Genomic DNA, 19029 nt, shown 5'->3' with positions numbered 1-19029 from the left:
TCATGGAACACTACATCAAAAACTAATGATGTAATATATGGTGATTAACATAACAAAAAATAAAAAGGGTCTGGGTGAGCTGAAGATTTGGGAGGTACTAATATTTGAGATATTTGAAGTAGATAAAACAGAGTAAAGGAAAGAGAAAAAAGGTATAGGGGATAGGATTCAAGAAACAATTCCTTACCTTATTTGGAAGAAGTTACCATAGTAACTCTTAGTAAATGTGCTTACTTTTTTCTATATAAATTATCTTACAGCTTCAACAAAACAAAGTAGTATAATCACATGCAAACCCATGTCTGTCTTTGTGATTAAAATATTTCTTCCAGGTCAGAAAAACCTCCTGACTCCATGTTATGATGGACCTAAGCAGTCTGGGACCTTTGGACCTATAAACCCTATTCTGAATTCAACTTACTGCTTCCTGTCTCAGTTTTTCAAAGAAGTTAGTACGGTGTTTCCAGATCACTTCATTCACTTGGGAGGAGATGAAGTGGAATTTACATGTTGGTATGACAGTTCTTTAAAATCCTTGTTTTTTAACCACTGCATTTGAAGGAGGTATTAGAGGTCTCCACGTGAAAAGGGGAGACTGGGGGAAAGATGTCTGCTTGCAAGGTTTTAAGTTAGCAACAGAACTCGAGAGTACAAGCTTTTAGGAAGGAGAATCAAGATGTGGAAGATAGTGAAGACTGAAAAAAGACTACAGTGAGGGCGCCTGGGTGGCTCAGATGGTTAAGCGTCTGCCTTCGGCTCAGGTCATGATCCTAGGATCCTGGGATCGAGTCCCGCATCGGGCTCCCTGCTCCTTGGGAGCCTGCTTCTCCCTCTGCCTCTCTCTCTCTCTCTCTCTCTCTGTCTCTTAAAAAAAAAAATAAAATATTAAAAAAAAAAAAAAAGAAGACTACAGTGAACAAGAGCAGCTTTAGGGAAAGGGCAGTGATTAAGTGGGGGAGATTTTTTCAAATAAAAAGCCTCTTTGCCAGTAGCCCTAGAGGAGAGAAGCATGAGAGAGGGAAAGCCATTGTCAGAAGAAACCAGCTTCTGGAAAAAATTACTTGCAGTGGAAAACTAGGAGAACTCATAATAAAGTTTTTTAGGCTCATTTTCTCCCTACAAACTTTAATAGTTTTAAATTCGCACAAATGAAGTTAGGGATATATGCTGCTTTAAAGACAATGAGTTTATCAAACTTCTAATCACTGTTTTTGTTGAAGGGAGTCCAACCCAGAAGTCACAGATTTCATGAAGCGGAAAGGCTTTGGCAAAGATTTTAAAAGACTAGAATCTTTGTATATTCAAAAGTAAGTTACCTGTAAGCCTACTTTTATTTTTATTTCATCTGTGCCTTTTCTAAAAGGTTTAGCTATTTAGTACTGTTTTTTCATTTTCTCTCCACCCCTTGTCAAAGTGTAGATATTATATACTTTGTTGTACAAAGTGTCAGTGAAAAAAATCATCAAAAGGAAGCAATATCCACTTTTTTTAAAGCAATGAAATGATGACTAAGACTTGCAGTAAGTGTTGAAGGGTAGCACTCCCTGCTCAAAGGATTCAGTTCAAAGCCCTGGCTTTTCTGTGAAGTTTTTATCACTGTCCAGCTTGTGAAAGTCATTCCCTTTGGTCAACTCCAGGACATTTCTTTCACTTGATATCTGTGACGTCTAGTATGATAGCCACAGCTGCATGTGGCTGTATTTAAATTAAAAGGAAGAAAACTGTCAATTCAGTTTGTCCCATCAGCCACATTCAAGTGTTCAATAGCTGGATGAGGCTAGTGGCTGCCACTGGAAAGCACACAGATAGAATGTTTCCATCATTGCAGACTTGGACTGAATGGCACTGTACTATACTAGTGATAAGTAAACGTTTTCTTTAAAGGGCCAGAGTAAATATTTTAGGCTTCATGGGCCCATGGTTGCATAGTATTCTTGTTTTTTTAAATAATATTTACAAGTGTGAAAACCATTCTTAGCTAATGAGCCATATAAAAACAGGCTGTAGGCTATAGTTTACCAAATCTTGAATTAAGGAAGGTCAGATTCTTGTTTTGCTTTTTGTGTGGTACATTCTAATTTTCTAATCCTGTAGAATACCTGGCGTTGTCTAAATACCAGGAAATATTTGTGGACTGATTGTCAGCAGCTGTTGAATGCTGTGTAATTGACACCACAGGCTAAATTACAGTTTATTCTAAGATACCCATGCAATTACCAGAGATTGTGGTTTGTGTACTACTGTGTGAGTTGCCATGTCTTCCCCACTTTGGGACATGCTTAGCATGTTCATTCTGCAAATAACTTTTAAACCCCTCTGCTGTGTGACATTCTGAGCCATGTGCTGGAAAGAAGGAACCACACTGGGTCATGACCCAGCTGTCGCAGGTTCTGCTATAAAGCTGTGCTGTAGTGAAAGGCAGCTCCCAACCCTGCAATCCTTTATAGAAAAGGTTCATGCGTTAAACACATTGTTAAGCTTGTGCTCTGAAATAAACTTTTTTTCCCCCAACGATAGGCTTTTGGGTATTGTTTCAACTATCAACAAGGGAGCCATAGTCTGGCAAGAGGTTTTTGATGATCACGTGAAGGTAAGAAGTATGAAGACTGCATTTGATTCTGATATGAGAGACTTACCCTTTTAACATCTTGGAAGGAAGGAACCCTAATAAAGTTGTTGCCAACACAATGGGGAATTAGCTTACCTTTGAATTTAAACTTTGATTAGGCAGTAGCTGTAGACGGAGACTAGTACCACCTCTCCATCTCTCCCTTCCACCTTCCTCCCACCACCATTTGTCACATATCTGAGTACTTTGAAGTTCTTTTTTCGTAAGGGTAGAACAAACAAGAATGAGTCTTTATTGCTACAAAGGTAGTCTGTCAATGTATATGCTTTTTATTTTCCCTCAGGTAACTGACAATTTCAAATCCAGCTACTAGTAGTATCTTTCCAGAAGGGTTAGTGACATCCTCAAAGTTCCAAAGCAAGAACAACAGTAGTGTGGTACAAATGGGAATAAAGCCTTAGTTCATTATACCAATATGGTGTTGTATATAGGCAGAAGTTAAATATCCAACCTTAAGGTTGATGAAACTTCTAATTTTAAGGCCCTACAACCAGTAACGTTTAGTACTAACTCTGAAGGGGAAAATGTATGTTTTTTCAAGAATCGTAAGCAGTCATGTCCCTAGCTACAATGACTTTAACTTTTAATTTCATTTTTAATTGTTGGACCTCATCATACATAGCTTCAGCCAGGCACAGTTGTTCAAGTATGGAAAAATGAAAAGTATGGTGAAGAACAAACTCAAGTCACAGCAGCGGGCTTCCCTGTGATCCTTTCTGCTCCTTGGTACTTAGATTGGATTAGTTATGGACAAGACTGGAGAAAGTACTATACAGTGGACCCTCTTGATTTTGATGGTAAGTGAAGCACCCATCATTACCTTGATTTGTTAGCATATAGTCAGTAATATCCCGGTGGGAGATAGGGAACAAAACTATTTGTTTACTTATAAAACAAAAAAAGGCCCCAGTACATTTTAAACTTCGTGAAAGAAACCAGAACTTCCAAAGTGGATTTCAAGTTCGGTTTTATCTGTTTCCATTGATGAGCACTGGTATACACCCTACATTCTAAAGCCCCTTGACTGCATTAACCTTGTATCGTATTTTCTTTTGATGGGCCTTTCCATTGTATGATACAAGGAAGTCTATAGTCAGTTGCATGGATTTCAGGCTGTTGGGGGAGAATGGTGGAGCTTTAGGCTCAGACCCTCTTCCTTAAGAACAGTTCTACTTTATCCAACTTCATACACCAGATTTCACAAAATTTCCTTCAAGAAAATTTCAAAACCGTAGGCCTATTAGGAATTGACATAACTTTCTCGACAAATTATTTTCTGAGATTCAGAAAGTCCTAATTACTGTTAAAGTGACAGTCACTAGGGAAAAATGGTTCTGGAACCCAAATAAAAGTCAAAATATGCTAACAAGCACCATGGGAATAAAGTTTGCTACCCTTTTTTGGTGCCCAGTTTCTGCTGACTACACAACAGAAATGTTGCCCTACAATAACTGCCTTTGTGTAAAAGCTTTGAGCAACTACTTGATTTACATCAATTCAATGATTTTAATGTAGGTTCTCAAGAACAGAAAAAACTTGTTATTGGTGGAGAAGCGTGTCTATGGGGAGAATACGTGGATGCAACCAACCTCACTCCAAGATTATGGTATGGAATTTAAGTAGTAACATTTGAATTAAAAATTAAAAGTCCCTTATTTTTCCTTCTCCACGTAGGGAAACACTAGAAATTTTCCCAAGCATAGATACTTAAGTAAACGTGAATTTAAATTGCGTTGGTGAACATGTGGTTTAACTTTTAGGCCTCGGGCAAGTGCCATTGGTGAGAGACTCTGGAGTCACAAGGGCATCAGAGATATAGAGGATGCCTACAACAGACTAACAGTTCACCGCTGCAGAATGGTCAGGTAAGACATTTTTAAAGCTAGGACACAAAGGCAGGGGTGATTTTTTTTTTCTATAAATAGAAATGTATAGCCCCTAATTTTTGTAAGGTAATTATACCTTTATGGAGAAGAGATACTTGAACTTTTAAATCCATCTTGAACCACTGTAACAAGTCTTTTTTTCATTAATTAATGCTCTGGTTGGTGATTGACTTTATCTGTTCTATAGACGGGGAATAGCTGCAGAACCTCTCTTTACCGGATATTGTTACTACTAAGTACAAAACAAAAAAATGAGCCTAAACAAAGAAGAAAATAGAAGGGGACAAAGCCCACAGCAATCTGTATACAATCAAGTTGATCTTGAAATCATGGACAGTAAGATTTCATATCCTGTTTTTAAATAAAATACATCTTTTTAAAGATTGAACCTTTATTATACATGCATGTTGCTTGTGAAAGCAGCTCAAAAAAACCCCTTGTGATAACACTGACTATATTCCATAGTAATAACTTTCTCATTACAGAATGGGCAGTGCCACTGTCAGTTTATCGAGTGTTCTTACTGAAAATGCATTTGGGAGGTGCTTGTGCGGTTGTCCCCAAAGACCTAAAGCACCTGGGTCAAGCCACTTCGCCGGCTGAGCAGTGTAGTCTGGTCTTGAGGATTCATGGCTTGATAATTTGAGAGTTCTAAGGCAAACGTAGCTGAGCCAGAGGTAAGCGTTCGAAGCGCAGTTGAATAACCCTAATCAAAACAATGTACATTAGTTACCAAATTTAAGCCTCACATATCTCTTCCTGCTGCTCTTTTCACCATTTTCAGGCAAGGGGATGATGTGACTTATGTAACCATTTTGTCAGGAACTCTGTGATACTGTGGAGGGCAGGTAACTAAATAGTGTGGGTAAGCTTCAGATGTACTCCCTGGACTCAGCATTTCAGAAAGTGCTTGGAAGGGAAAAAAATGGCCACTGAGGCTGGTGCCAGTTTGGTACAGCACACCTCAACCTTTGTGGAGAATGGAAATGATCCGACGACCTGAGTTCAAACTTATCAGGCATCCTCTTAATGAAAGCCCTGATTGTCTACTTTTTTCAGCATCAATACCCCAGTATTAAAAAATAGGTACTTTTCAGTTAATTACCTACCATAATCTCTGCTAAGGGAACAAATCCAATAACGATTTTGTTTTCCTGACGAGTCTGGATTTCCTGAATGGTTCCTCTTCTTTGTGCCAGATCTGCCAGGACAGGGCTGAGGTAATCTCTCATCATTGTCACCTCGAGATTCATCAGGGGCTCTAAAACTTGCTTATCAGCTTTCTTCAGAGCCTAGAGAAGTTAAAGAGTGTTAACCCCCCCCTTCCTTAAATTGGAAGTCAAATTTCCATTAAAGATTCATAAAAACTTAAATTTCTCCTGTCCTTGTAAGCCTGGAGCTCTAGCAAAAAGACCTACAAGCCTGCTTTAACTGTCTATAAAGATATATAATACAAGAAATCAGGTACGTGGCAAGTGGGAGCTTAGTACAGCTTGGTTATACAGAGCGCTTAGAACACCTGGCCAGAGCTACAAATAGATAAAATGGTTTTCCCCCCTCCAACCACAGAATGGTTCTTGATGAAACCACGTGTTTTTTCCTGATGCCTAGTATAGATACAGTTTGTGTCAGAGCAAATCAAGAAATGTACTACAATAAGGTAACAGAAACACATTCTCAATAAAAGGCTCTTGCCTTTTGTGAAACATAAATAGCAGGCAAACTGAAAAACGCCAGTGTGGCACATAGGGCAAGTTGAGTACCAGACGGAACAAACGAATTAGAGTCCCCATCAGACAAATTGGTTAATGGGTTTTGGAGCGCATATGCAAGCACTCTAAGTACCAGTGGGTTTGATTTTAAAAGCTGTCCTACTGTTGGAGCCTGCCAGAGTTCAAAACTGAGGTTGCACTTAATAAACAGAGACCTAGCAATGGAAACTACCTAAGGAAGAGAGCCAGGGCTCTGGAATGGGCCCTCACCTTTACTGTTAACCGTTCATTATTCTGTTCCCACTCCACCACCACTCACTTCTCATTTTTACTAAGGCCTTACAGGGCGCATTTTCACCATCTGTATTAACTAAAGGTTCTGGGCCTTAAATCCTATTCTCCCTGATCAGTCACCATCTCCCCCACCTCTTCTCCTGCCCCTCACCTGCACAATCATGAAAAATGGCCACATTACTAAAACCAGGAGTATATTCTCATTATTATCGAAATTTCAAAACATAGCATACATACACAGCAAAACAATCAGTTCTTCATAGCTTTAAAATCTAAACAACTGTGGGGCGCCTGGGTGGCTCAATCGGTTAAGCGTCTGCCTTCAGCTCAGGTCATGATCCCAGGGTCCTGGGAATGGGCCCAGCATCGGGCTCCTTGCTCGGCGGGGAGTCTGCTCCCCCTGCTTGTGCTCGCTCGCTCGCTCTCAAATAAATAAAGCTTAAAAAAAAAAAATCTAACCAACTGAAATGACTCACCTAGAGAAAATGTATCTTAACAGTCCTTCTTGAATGAAAATATTACTAAAAAATAATGACCGCCAACAGCAAACAACTATATATCTTCTCTTTTTGCAATTCCTACCCAGAGCTTCACATAATGTCTGTTGGGACAAAATAATGGAATGGGAAATGGTGAAAAGGAAAAATGCTATAACCAAGGAAAGGATCGAATGCTACATATGTAACTAAGATACACAGCCTCTGTCCTCAGTCCTCTTTTCACATTCTGTCTCTTGGATGTTTCAAAAACATCAATGTAGATTCCTCAAAACCTTCATACTTCACACAGACTACAGTCTTGAGTGCTCGAGCCCTGTACCCTACTGGCCTGCTTTAGGACAGTGTCCAAATACCCCACAGCAACAGATGACCTCATCATTTCCTTTTGTAAACATTCTTCTGTGCTCTTTCCTATTTGTTGATGGCTTCATAATCTTCAATTCACGTGGTCATGCATCTTTGACTTTCTTTTCCCGAAGTAGCTATAAGATTTCCATTCTTATTGCCAATATCCTAGTTCAGACCCAGTCCATTCTCTGTCTGAGACTATCTCCTCCCTATCTCTAGTTCTTCCTGTATTCAGTTATACTGCCCGCTTCAAAAGCTGAAAATTTTCACCACTGTTCTCAAACCTCAAACTCCTCAGTGTAGTTTTGAAAGGTTTCTCTATGGTCTGACTCCATTCTACTTTTCCAACAATTTTTCCCTACTACTCTGCCTTCATCTGATACTACAGCTGAAGGGACTCTTCAATCTCTCCCTTTCTGGAATGCCCCCAAAATTCACAGCTCAGATATTCCTTCCAGGAATCCTAATTTCCCATCTGCAATGATGTGGATGAAACTAGAGGGTATTATGCTAAGCAAAATAAGTCAGAGAAGGTCAAATACCATATGATGTCACTCATATGTGGAATTTAAGAAATAAAACAGATGAACATAGGGGAAGGGAAGGAAAAATAAGAGAGAGGGAGACAAACCATAAGAGACTCTTAACTGTAGGAAACAAAGTGAGGGTTGCTGGAGGGGAGGTGGGTGAGGGAATGGGGTTACTGGGTAATGGGCATGAAGGAGGGCACATGATGTAATGAACACTGGGTGTTATAAGCAACTGATGAATCACCCAATTCAACCCCTGAAACTAATAATACACTATATGTTAACTAAATTGAATTTAAATAAATTTTTTTTAAATTCTAATTCCTCACTTCATTTTTATGACTCCCAGTCTGCTCTAATATTTTGGCTATTTGCATATAAAATTAATCATCTTATAAATTTTTTTTTTAGATTTTACTTTTTTGACAGAGAGCGAGAGAACACAAGCAGGGGGAGTGGAAGGCAGAGGGAGAGGGAGAAGCAGGCTCTCCGCTGAGCAGGGAGCCCGATGCGGGGCTCGATCCCAGGACCCTGGGATCATGACCTGAGCCAAAGGCAGACGCTTAACTGACTGAGCCACCCAGGCGCCCCTCATCTTACAAACCTTAAGGTCCTTTGGGTCAAGACAAACATACATATCCCATCTGTGTCCATCTTAGTGCATAGTGTGCTGTAAGCTCAACAAAGATGGCTCAATAAATACAGGAAGCATCATTAACTTCTAATAAGCAGAAGCTTCCCTACTAGAGGAAGCTTAACAAGGCCTGCAGTACTTCTATTAGGAGTACTTCATGTATAAAAACTAAAGATTAAATTAAGCCCCCATGAAGTTAATTAATGAACTTAATAAAAAGACTATCCAATTCAGAAACACAGATTTTTAGAAGGCATATTAAGATTTTGAAGGACTGACCAATATAATGGGGCTTGGGGTTAATTTAGAAACATGACATCTTTCAGGTTACTGTTAACTAAAACCAATTTTTAAAAATTACTGGAAATATTCTCAACATTTTAATCATGACTGATTTACAGGTAATATTTCTAACTATGTGCTTAAGCAAACAATATTTAAATAATGCTTTTTGGATGTACAGTTTTTTTTTTTAATAAAAAAATTTTAAGTAGCATGAACTTGAGGGGCGCCTGGGTGGCTCAGCTGAACAAGTGTCAGACTCTGGATCTCAGCTCAGATCTGGATCTCAGGGTCATGAGTTCAAGTCCCGCAGGGGGCTCCACACTGGGCGTAGAGCCTACTTAAAAAAAAAAGTACGAACTTGAACTGACATAAATGAGACATTACGATGGTGATTAACATAACAATAAAAAATTAAAAAAAAAAGACATTACGTTCTACCTTCATAAGTCAGGGACTTAGGGTATTTACATTAGCTTCATAATTTTGGATTCAAATGAGCTATAGAAAATCAAGTCTCAAACACAATCAAAACTTTTAGAAAATTGTTTTAAAAAGCAAGTGTTTTGGGCGCCTGGGTGATTCAGTCGGTTAAGCCACTGCCTTCGGCTCAGGTCATGATCCCGGGGTCCTGGGGTCCTGGGATCGAGGCCCACATCGGTCTCCCCCTGCTCTGCGGGGAGCCTGCTTCTCCCTCTGCCTCTGTCTGCCATTCCCCCTGCTTGTGCTCTCTCTGTCAAATAAATAAAATCTTTAAAAAAAAAAAAAAAAAAGCAAGTGTTTTAATGCAAATCAGTCACCTACAAAACTATAGTATTCCCACACTGAGAGGAATGCAGAGTCAGCATTTAGCACTAAGATCCCGTGAGTTATTTCAGCTCTCGTAGCTTACTGAGGCAAGACACTCAAGGACATACAGGGAGGTAACCATGCCAAGAAGAGTAGATTGCTTGATACTTTTGTAAGGTTAGGTGCTTATCCTGAACCTTTTCTTCAGTGACACTTGTCTGATTTCAGTGATCTCTGATTAAGGTAATCTTATTGAGATAAACAGGAACTCCAAAATTGGAACTAATACTGCATCTTCAATGTTCTTTAAATTATAGTCCATCTTGGGCCCGGCCGACCCCCAAAATGTCCCCTACTCAAACCACCAAGCTCTAACAGGTATGTGTCTGGGAGGGAGAAACCAGAAATGCCAGGGAAGGAAATCTACCTCTTTGCCAAAACCAGAGACTATTTCCTGGCCATTGTGCTAAACAGTAATTTTCTAGGTCCTCTTTCAAATATAACCGTGGTGATTAAGAAGTCAAAGATTCCCCGAGGTAAAAACCCTTACTGACTCTAAGGCCGAGAAGGCGACAGTACAAGTGTGAGGCTCTGCCAAGCACAGCTGCCTGAGTAGCAACGGTGCACTACTGTCAGCACAGTCACCTTAAAGCAAGAAGGATTGCAGGATAGTTCTATACCTTTTGTACGCATCTCGAGACACAGGCGGAAATCATTGTTGTGGAGGTACCAGGATGAATGATCAGTGAATGTAAAGTAATGGCCACATCTTGAACTGGGGATCCGAGCAATGGTCCTAGGCAAGGGGAAAAAACGACTGTGTTAGCACGCATATGCAATGAGGAGTGAAGACAGGGAGGGGACTTCTGGTTTCTAGTTCATGTAAGGAGCTTAGAAGTTGTCACTCTGACCCAGCAAGTAAGAAGCGAAACAGACTGAAAAATCAGCAACTCCTCTCGGATCCATAAGAGAGTAGAAGACAAAGGACAAACGCACTGCCCTAAACACTCGAGAGACAGGTGAACACCAGAAGTCACAGCTTCCTGGAACAGAGGCTCACTTGCCCAGGGACCACTGCCAGGGTGGGAAAACCTCAACTATAACTGATTAACTGCTGGAGGCTCAAGGTGGACAAGTCTGGGAGGTAAGAACTCCAAGGGGACCCAGTCATACATAACTCGTAAGGGGGACCACCCCACAAATTTTTTGAGATTTACCTCCAGGGGCTCAAGCAGATTCTTACCATAAGTATCAGAGAAAAATCTCCTTATGCTTCTGACAGAAGGGTAAAGAAACCATTCTGAAATACTCCAGAGCACACTGTTCTTACAAAGGTCTGCTGTCGGGGGAAACTAGTTAACTAGAGCCTAACCAGCAGGTCCAGCATTAGCAGGACCGAACCAACTTGACTGAAGTAACCAAACTCCAGTCCACCCTAGCCATCCTGTCCAACCTGAGGCCAGCAGAAAAAAAGAAAAAAGAAATGTGAGCAGTTCCTAGTCTAGAGGCATGGACTCACTATAAAACTGAGTCTTAATCCTAGGATTAGAGAATGCTTCCCTTCTCCCACACCTGACCTCCACGTTACTAACGGCACGTTTACACCCATTCCTTTTACCCAGTACATCGTGTCTGGCCCTCAGGAAAAAATTACAAGGTATATTAAAAAGCAAAAGCACAATATGAATAAAGAACAAGCATCAGAACCAGACATAGTAAGGATGTTGTAATGATCCTATCACATGACTGATATGCTAAGGACTCTGATAGAGTAGACCACATGCAAGAACAGACAGATGGGCAATTAAAGCAGAGAGAGGGGGGCGCCTGGGTGGCTCAGTTGTTAAGCGTCTGCCTGCGGCTCAGGTCATGGTCCCAGGGTCCTGGGATTGAGCCCAACGTCGGGCTCCCTGCTCGGCAGGAAGCCTGCTTCTCCCTCTCCCACTCCCCATGCTTGTGTTCCCTCTCTCGCTGTGTCTCTCTTGGTCCAATAAATAAATAAAATTAAAAAAATAATAATAAAAATTAAAAAATCTGAGAGAGAGGGAAGTCCCAAAAAAGAAGCAAAAACAAATGCTTGAAATCAAAAACAGTAAAATAAATGAAGAACGTCTTTGATGGGCTCATAAGTAGACTGGACACAGCTGTAGAAAGTACTGAGTTAGAAATTGTGTCCATTGCCCCACAGGGTTCCTTGCTCAGAGGGGAGTCTGCTCTGCCTGCCGCTCTCCCTGCTTATGAGCTCTCTCTCTGACAAATAAATAAAATCTTTAAAAAAAAAAAGGAAAAGAAATTGTATCCATAGAGACCTCTAAAACTGGGAAAAGCAAACTGAAAACTGGGGAAAAAAAAAAAAAAAACCCCACCCAGAACAGAATATCCAAGGGCTGTGGGACATGGGAAAAGGTAACATACACATAATCGGAAGAGATACTAAGAAAACACTACTGAAGCTGGAATGAAGGACGTAAATAATCTAGATTAGGAGTGACTTCAGTGGTTGACTTGTGATACTAAAGCTTACTCTTATTTCAGTACCTTACCTTGCAGGCATGCACTGTGAATTCCATTTTCAATGGCCTCTTGGGAGACCTTTGGAAGGTCTTCACCAACACCTGCAGCATACTTGATAACTGGCGTAACAGAGGATGCTTCAATTGGTTTTACTTCCAGTTCTACAGTCACAAGATGCCGTTTGTCTCCTAAAGTTCTATCTAAGGTATCTATAAACAAATTGATTATAGTACTTCAGAGATTTGTTCCAGAAAGATACCAAGATGCCGCAACTTGCAAAATTACAGTCAACGAGTTCAAAGTCTCATAGAAGATAAAGTGGGAGAAAATATTACAATGGCACTAAATACAATATAAACACAACAGAGTAAAAAGTTCTACCAAGGAAGCATTTGCTTCCGTGTTTACCAATGTTAGAAACCAGGTGTGAATCACTGATTAATATTGCTTTAGTGCTGAGATGTGTTGAGGCAGATAATCCCACAAGTTCTGATATGCAGATGACACATTTAAACTTTTTGAAATATCTTACGTGACTGAAATTCTTTTAATTGCACAACTTTTAACTGTAAAACATTTAGAGTACAAAAGGTAATCTAATGAAAATTAAGACTCTTTTAATTCTGTCAACCCACAAACTGCTAAATTCCATATTCTACCAGTAATGTTTTATGCATTTATGATTTTTCTCAAACTAGGGACTTTTTTTAAAGATTGAAAACAGTATCTCTCGGGGTGCCTGGGTGGCTCAGTCAATAAGTGTCTGCCATGGGCTCAGGTCATGATCCCAGGGCCCTGGGATCGAGTCCTGCGATCGGGCTCCCTGCTCAGTGGGAAGTCTGCTTCTCCCTCTCCCACTCCCCCTGCTGTGTTCCCTCTCTCGCTGTGTTATCAAATAAATAAAATACTAAAAAAAAAAAAAAAAAAAAAAAGGAAACCGTATCTCTCATTTGCTAACCTCCATTTGTCACCAATCTCCAATATTTTACTAAAACAAAACTATGCTGTATTTACGCGAGGGACCATGTAACAGTAACATACAGCACAAATTAAAACTAAGAATTACAGCCTACAGTTCTTCTTTATGATCCCTTTTTAAGCTAATTTTTATATTATGAAATATTTTTTATTTAAGGGAGCATTTATGAAACCTAAAACTACTCAGAAATAGACCAGGGGCGCCTGGGTGGCTCAGTCATTAAGCATCTGCCATCGGCTCAGGTCATGATCCCAGGGTCCTGGTATCGAGCCCCGCATAGGGCTCCCTGCTCAGCGGGAAGTCTGCTTCTCCCTCTCCCACTCCCCCTGCTTGTGTTCCCTCTCTCGCTGTGTTACTTACTCTCTGTCAAATAAATAAATAAAATCTTAAAAAAAAAAAGAAATAGACCATTACCAGTAACCTACAAGTCTTCCGAAGCAACCCCATCATGATATATTTAATCATTCCTATGATTTTCCTTAGTCATATTACATATGCATGTATCCCTACACAATACAGTTCACTCTGCTGTGTTTTGAATTTGTTACTCTACTATGTACCTTGCAACTTGCTTCTTTTGCTTCACATTTTTTCTAAGATTTTATTTATTTCTTTGAGAGAGAGAGAGAGAATGAGAGGGTGGGAAGGGCCGAGGGAGAAGGAGAAGCAATGTGGGGCTTGATCCCAGGACCCTGGCATCACGACCTTAGCCAAAGGCAGATGCTCAACTGACTGAGCCACCCAGGTGCCCCCTGCTTCACATTTGTGGGTCCTCTGGGGTGATGCATATCGATGTAGCTCAGTCTTTTTCATAGCTGTATAATATTCTATGGTATGAATACAACTTATACTTCTCCTGTCCATAAATATTTGGCCTGTTTTTTTCTACTTACAGGTTTTTTATTACAATGCTATTATGAAAATTCTTTTATCTGTCTCTCAGTGCACATGTAAGAGTTTCCCTAGGGTATATACCCAGGAGAAGAACAGCTAAGTAATAAAGTCTACACACAGTCAACTTCGCAAGGAAGTTACCAAATTGTTTTCATAGTGGTTATATAACTTACACTCCCACCAGAAGTTTTTAGGAGTTTCCATTGCTCAACATCTCACCAACACTTGGCACGTCTGATTTAATTCCTGCCAATTCTATTGGTATAAAATAGTATCTCATACTTTTAACTTGCATCATTCTAATCATTGATATTAGAAATCTCTTTATATGTTTGTCTGTTTCTAGCTTAATTAGTATCATAACCACTGTGGCTTTATAATATGTATTCATGTCTGATACACTTCTTTGGGTTAACGTGGTAGCTTCACAATATTTAGTCTCCTTATCTATGAATACTATGGTTGTCCATTTAACTTGGTCTTTTTAATGTCTGTAACTTTTTAAAATTTTTTGGATGTACACAGTGTCAACCTGCCCCTCAGTAGTGATGCATCATCATATTGCTACAGCGTCTACTTACTAGTTTTTACCTTGAAACTAATAAGCAATCTGTGCGGAGACCCTTTAAAGACTATGCAAATATGCTGCTCCTCAAGATACCCAATATTTAACCATCACAATAGTTGCAAAATGACTATTTTTCTACTCCAACCCTCCTCCTCAGCATCTAACAGTCAGCAGTTGGCATTCAACTCTAAGGAAGAACCCCCTCTTCTTCCTCATCTGTTTATCTATTATCAGTAGGGCCTCATGAATCCCTACTTTGTCTCAATGGCCTATAATTACTAGACTTAAATGCTATTCTAATTCATTCAGATATGGCCAGTAGAGCCTCTTCAAGTTGGTTCCTGTGGCCTTATGACATTCCCCCATCAATATTGAGCATTTCTTTTCTTTTTAACTAAAATACCATAATGTTCTATTGCCTGCTTATTCTTGATGGTCTCTTGTTCCTTACTAAGACTTTCTATCTCCTTTTATTTCTTCAAAAATAAATATACTTCTTTTATATCCTGCATCCAATAATTCCAATATCAGAAGCCTTTGCTATTCTGACTGATGCTGTTTCTACTACCTTTTTGCTCATTGTGCCTTTTCTCATGCTTTTGTAAAGTATTTTTTGAATTGTGATTTAATTCTCCTTTATCTATGGGATTTTTCTTTGAGAAATGGATTAAAGATACATTTATCTAGAGGTCCCATGTTTGCTTTTTCCAGAATCCTTGGCTGCTCAGCGGGAAGCCTGCTTCTCCCTCTCCCACTCCCCCTGCTTGTGTAAATAAATAAATAAAATCTTAAAAAAAGAAAAAAGAAAAATAAATCTTCACATCACTTGCTCCTACATTCTGCTTGTTTAATTTTTCAAGTTTTACTGAAAAGTAACCACCTGGCCTTTTTTATAAATCACTGATTACATCTAGTTATCCTTAACATCTTTTCTCTATTATTTTTTCAAAAAATCTCTCCATGTTTACTCCTTGGGGAAAAGCAGTGATTGTCATGTTCCTGTGCTTAAGAAAACCAAACTGAAACTATCATATATAGAAAAAACATGAATTCTTAAATTTTGGGACAGAAATATAAAAACTGTACTTTCTCAAGATCATTAGCATAACATTACCATATTTATTAAATAGATGAAATTATTTTCCACTCACTTTGTAAAAATAATACATGAACTTCAAATTCTTATACTCATTCTGGTAGTGAGGATTAGTATGAGCCACCTACACCAAGGGCTTATTCTACCCCATGACCACCACTGAAAAGCATTGTTTGTTTGGTAAGGGCTCATCGTGTGATTGATGTAATGAATGGTAAAGGAAGACAGCTGGGTTAAAACAAAACAGAACAAAATCCTAAAAAAAATAAGAACATACACATATAAAACCTATGCCCAGGGCGCCTCGGTGGCTCAGTCAGTTAAGCGTCTGCTTTTGGCTCAGGTCACGATCCCAGAGTCCTGGGATCAAGCCCGAGGTTTGCCCATTTCCCCCTAGTTGGGCTCCCTGCTCAGAGGGGAGCCTGCTTCTCTCTCTCTGCCGCTTCTTCCCTGCTTGTGCTTGCCCTCCCTCTCTGTCAAATAAATAAATGAAATCTTAAAAACAAAAAACAAAAAACCCTATGCCCACTGATGGAAGATACTAGTGACTGTGAACCCTGCTTTCAGAAAACAGGTCCTGGAGAGAAACAAAAATAGCAAATTCTAAATGTTATTTTTTACCTGTGGCATGAACTGCATTTAGGATGGTCTCTCGGTATGCCACCTGGAGAGGTCCTAGATAGGTTTCCAGTCCATATTCCCTCTTGATTCGGTCATGAATAATCTCGATATGTAGCTCCCCCATACCACAGAGGACAGTCTGGTTAAAAGAGGAAGGAAAAAAAAACCACCATCAAAGAAAAATTATGTTTATCACAAAATACTATATAAAGGTATGATATCAATGTTATTTTTCATTACAAACTGAGTTTCTTTGCAATTTTTTTTGGCACCTCTTCAAAACAGTTTTTAACTTTTCTGAGTGGGTAAGTCAATGAAAAGTGAATTGCTGGGGCACCTGGGTGGCTTTGATGGTTAAGCGTCTGCCTTCGGCTCAGGTCATGATCTCAGGGTCCTGAGATCGAGCCCCACATCAGGCTTCCAGCTCAGCAGGGTGGCTGCTTCTCCCTCTCCCTCTGCCTCTCCCCCTACTTGTGTGCTGTTTCTCTAATGAATAAAAAAATCTTAAAAAATAAAAAAAAAAAAAATAACAGTGACTTGCTGGGACGCCTGGCTGGCTTAGTAGAGCATGTAACTCTTGATCTCAGGGTTGTGAGTTCAAGCCCTATGTAGGGCATAAAGCTCAGTTTAAAAAAAAAAAATTTTTTTTTTTAATTTAAAAAGTGAATTTCTAGGCTATTCTGTCCTTATTACAAGATAGTTTAAAACAGGCAGGTAGCACCTAGCTACAACTGCTGTACTTTAATATAAAGTTAAAGAAGCGGATTACTTGGGAAAAACAAGTTGTAGAACACTACGAATTGAATGACTTGTTATAATCTCTATCTATATATATCTATATATGGAAAAATATACTGTGCTTTATTTATAACATAGCACAGCAGAAGAGGTTTGGTAGTGTGAAATGTTATTCACATTTTCAGTGGTTACCTGTGTAAAATAGAACGGAGAAAAAGGGAAACTTTAATTTTGTACTTTGTGGGGCGCCTGGGTGGCTCAGTTGGTTGAGCATCTGCCTTCAGCTCAGGTCATGATCCCGGAGTCCAGGGTTTGAGCCCCACATCAGGCTCCCTGCTCAGCAGGGAGTCCACTTCTCCCTCTCCCCACCCCTGCTCATGCTCTTTCGCTCTCAGATAAAGAAATAAAAATTTTTTTAAAGATTTTGTTTATTTATTTGACACAGAGACACAGCGAGAGAGGGAACACAAGCAGGGGGAGTGGGAGAGGGAGAAGCAGGCTTCCCGCCGAGCAGGGAGCCCGATGCGGGGCTCGATCCCAGGACCCTGGGACCATGACCTGAGCCAAAGGCAGATGCTTAACCGACTGAGCCACCCAGGCACCCCTAAAGAAATAAAATCTAAAAAAAAAAAAAAAATTTGTACTTTGTACTCTTGTGTATTATTTATGTAAAAAAACATGTATTGGCATTTTTTAAATGAAGTTTTTAAAATAAAAAGTTTAACTGCTTGTTGTATCCTTCAGCATTAATTAAATTACCATCCTCATTTAGCTGGCATTTGAGAAATAAAATACTCCCTGTTTTAAAGATTAACTAAATCAGTTTATCCTTAAAGGCTATTTATAATCTTTTAAAAGAACTTTTTCTAAAATCTTAAACTTTACCTGCCTTCCTAAAAAGACGCAAAATGGAACATGTGTTCTTCTACTGTAATGTAATATATACAAACTTCTTACAACCTATTTTAACTCTACTTCCTCCCACTGTGTTAGGATGTAAGCAGTCACTTCTCCCCAACCCTAGGTGAGTTAGTGACATTAAGAGCACCTTTGCATCCTCCCTTTAGTATGCTGAATCTATAAACCTTAGCATTAAAGGGTCAAGACTTTGTCTTAGGGTTAAACCTTATTTCAAAATTTCACTAAGGCTGTCTTCTGGAAAGCTTAAATGATAAAGAATGGTTTAGGTAAGTGAGATATAATTAATTATATTAAGAAACTAATAGCTTGACAGTCAACAATAATCAGAAATTTCTACTATGAGAGAACCAAAAAAAGTTTTTTCTTTCAGGGGCATGAACCAATCATGTTTTAGATATATGCATTTACACACACACACACACAATTATTGAAAGATTTCTGGGGTTAAGTAATAAAATGCGTACCTGTCCAGAATCAGGATCCAGCTTCACTTTCAAACTGGGATCTTCACGCTGAAGGCATTTCAGTGCATAATCCAAATCTAAGGGATAAACAGTAACTGCTAACCTTCACATTTCATTTTTTAGATAATGTAACATGTGTTCAAGTGGGGAAAAAAAATGAACAAGCAAACAAATTTTGAAAAAGAACATTTCAAATGGCTATAAATGCTTTTTAGAGAATAAAAGAAGATGGTTACAATAGTAATAGGAGGTTATCTGAGACTGAATGATCTGGGAAGGCCTCTCCAAGATAATTTAGATGAAAACACAGAAAAGAATGGCCATGTATGCAAAATCCTGAAGAAAAGAATACCAGACACAGGATATGGCTGTGCAAGGAATGGTTTTGCTACTGGAAAAATAACAAGATGGCCAGGGTAGCTGGATATTAGTGGGTAAAAAGAGTAGCATCAGATGAGGAAGGGAAGGTGTGGCAGGAGTCACATCATGTACGGTTTTGTAAGCCAGGGTGAAGAGTTTGAATCTCCAATGGGAAGCCACTGAAGGGTGTTCAGTGGGACAGTAACCATCTGATTATGTTTCGCAAAGATCAATCTAGGAGCTGACAAAAAAGCAAAATGCCTTCAGAAA

The 19029-nt window shown here is 39.4% G+C and overlaps 2 protein-coding genes and 1 long non-coding RNA gene across 6 annotated transcripts in view; 2 read left to right on the top strand and 1 right to left on the bottom strand.

Annotated features, from left to right (window-relative positions):
• Positions 1–4903, top strand: part of HEXB (hexosaminidase subunit beta) — a 22909-nt gene extending 18006 nt beyond the window's left edge. The window contains exons 8-14 of the mRNA XM_025892711.2: positions 333–513; positions 1221–1307; positions 2518–2590; positions 3252–3426; positions 4145–4235; positions 4390–4494; positions 4703–4903. Coding sequence (XP_025748496.1) covers positions 333–513; positions 1221–1307; positions 2518–2590; positions 3252–3426; positions 4145–4235; positions 4390–4494; positions 4703–4751 — 761 coding nt within the window. The 3' untranslated portion in view covers positions 4752–4903. The remainder of the gene's footprint in view (positions 1–332; positions 514–1220; positions 1308–2517; positions 2591–3251; positions 3427–4144; positions 4236–4389; positions 4495–4702) is intronic.
• GFM2 (GTP dependent ribosome recycling factor mitochondrial 2) overlaps positions 2876–19029 on the bottom strand; it is a 57712-nt gene continuing 41558 nt past the window's right edge. For 3 of the 4 annotated variants that reach the window (XM_025892580.2, XM_025892581.2, XM_025892582.2), the window contains 6 exons: positions 18400–18476; positions 16277–16415; positions 12148–12327; positions 10285–10400; positions 5625–5807; positions 2876–5221 (listed from right to left, as the gene is read on the bottom strand). In XM_025892580.2, the coding sequence (XP_025748365.2) occupies positions 5084–5221; positions 5625–5807; positions 10285–10400; positions 12148–12327; positions 16277–16415; positions 18400–18476 (833 nt within the window). In that variant the 3' untranslated portion in view covers positions 2876–5083. Of the gene's footprint in view, positions 5222–5624; positions 5808–6997; positions 7123–10284; positions 10401–12147; positions 12328–16276; positions 16416–18399; positions 18477–19029 lie in introns of those variants that run through there. The other variant, XM_025892583.2, reaches the window with a different exon arrangement.
• LOC141374875 (uncharacterized) lies at positions 10396–16928 on the top strand. Its single transcript, XR_012382042.1, has 2 exons — positions 10396–10748; positions 12155–16928. It is a non-coding gene; the product is annotated as an uncharacterized lncRNA (long non-coding RNA).

This window comes from Callorhinus ursinus, unplaced genomic scaffold, assembly GCF_003265705.2.
Source record: "Callorhinus ursinus isolate GAN/ISIS: 27379988/994484 unplaced genomic scaffold, GSC_fseal_2.0 scaffold23, whole genome shotgun sequence".
Taxonomy (NCBI): Eukaryota; Metazoa; Chordata; class Mammalia; order Carnivora; family Otariidae; genus Callorhinus; species Callorhinus ursinus.
Note: the sequence above shows the minus strand (reverse complement) of the source record. Positions and strands in the feature narration are given on the sequence as shown.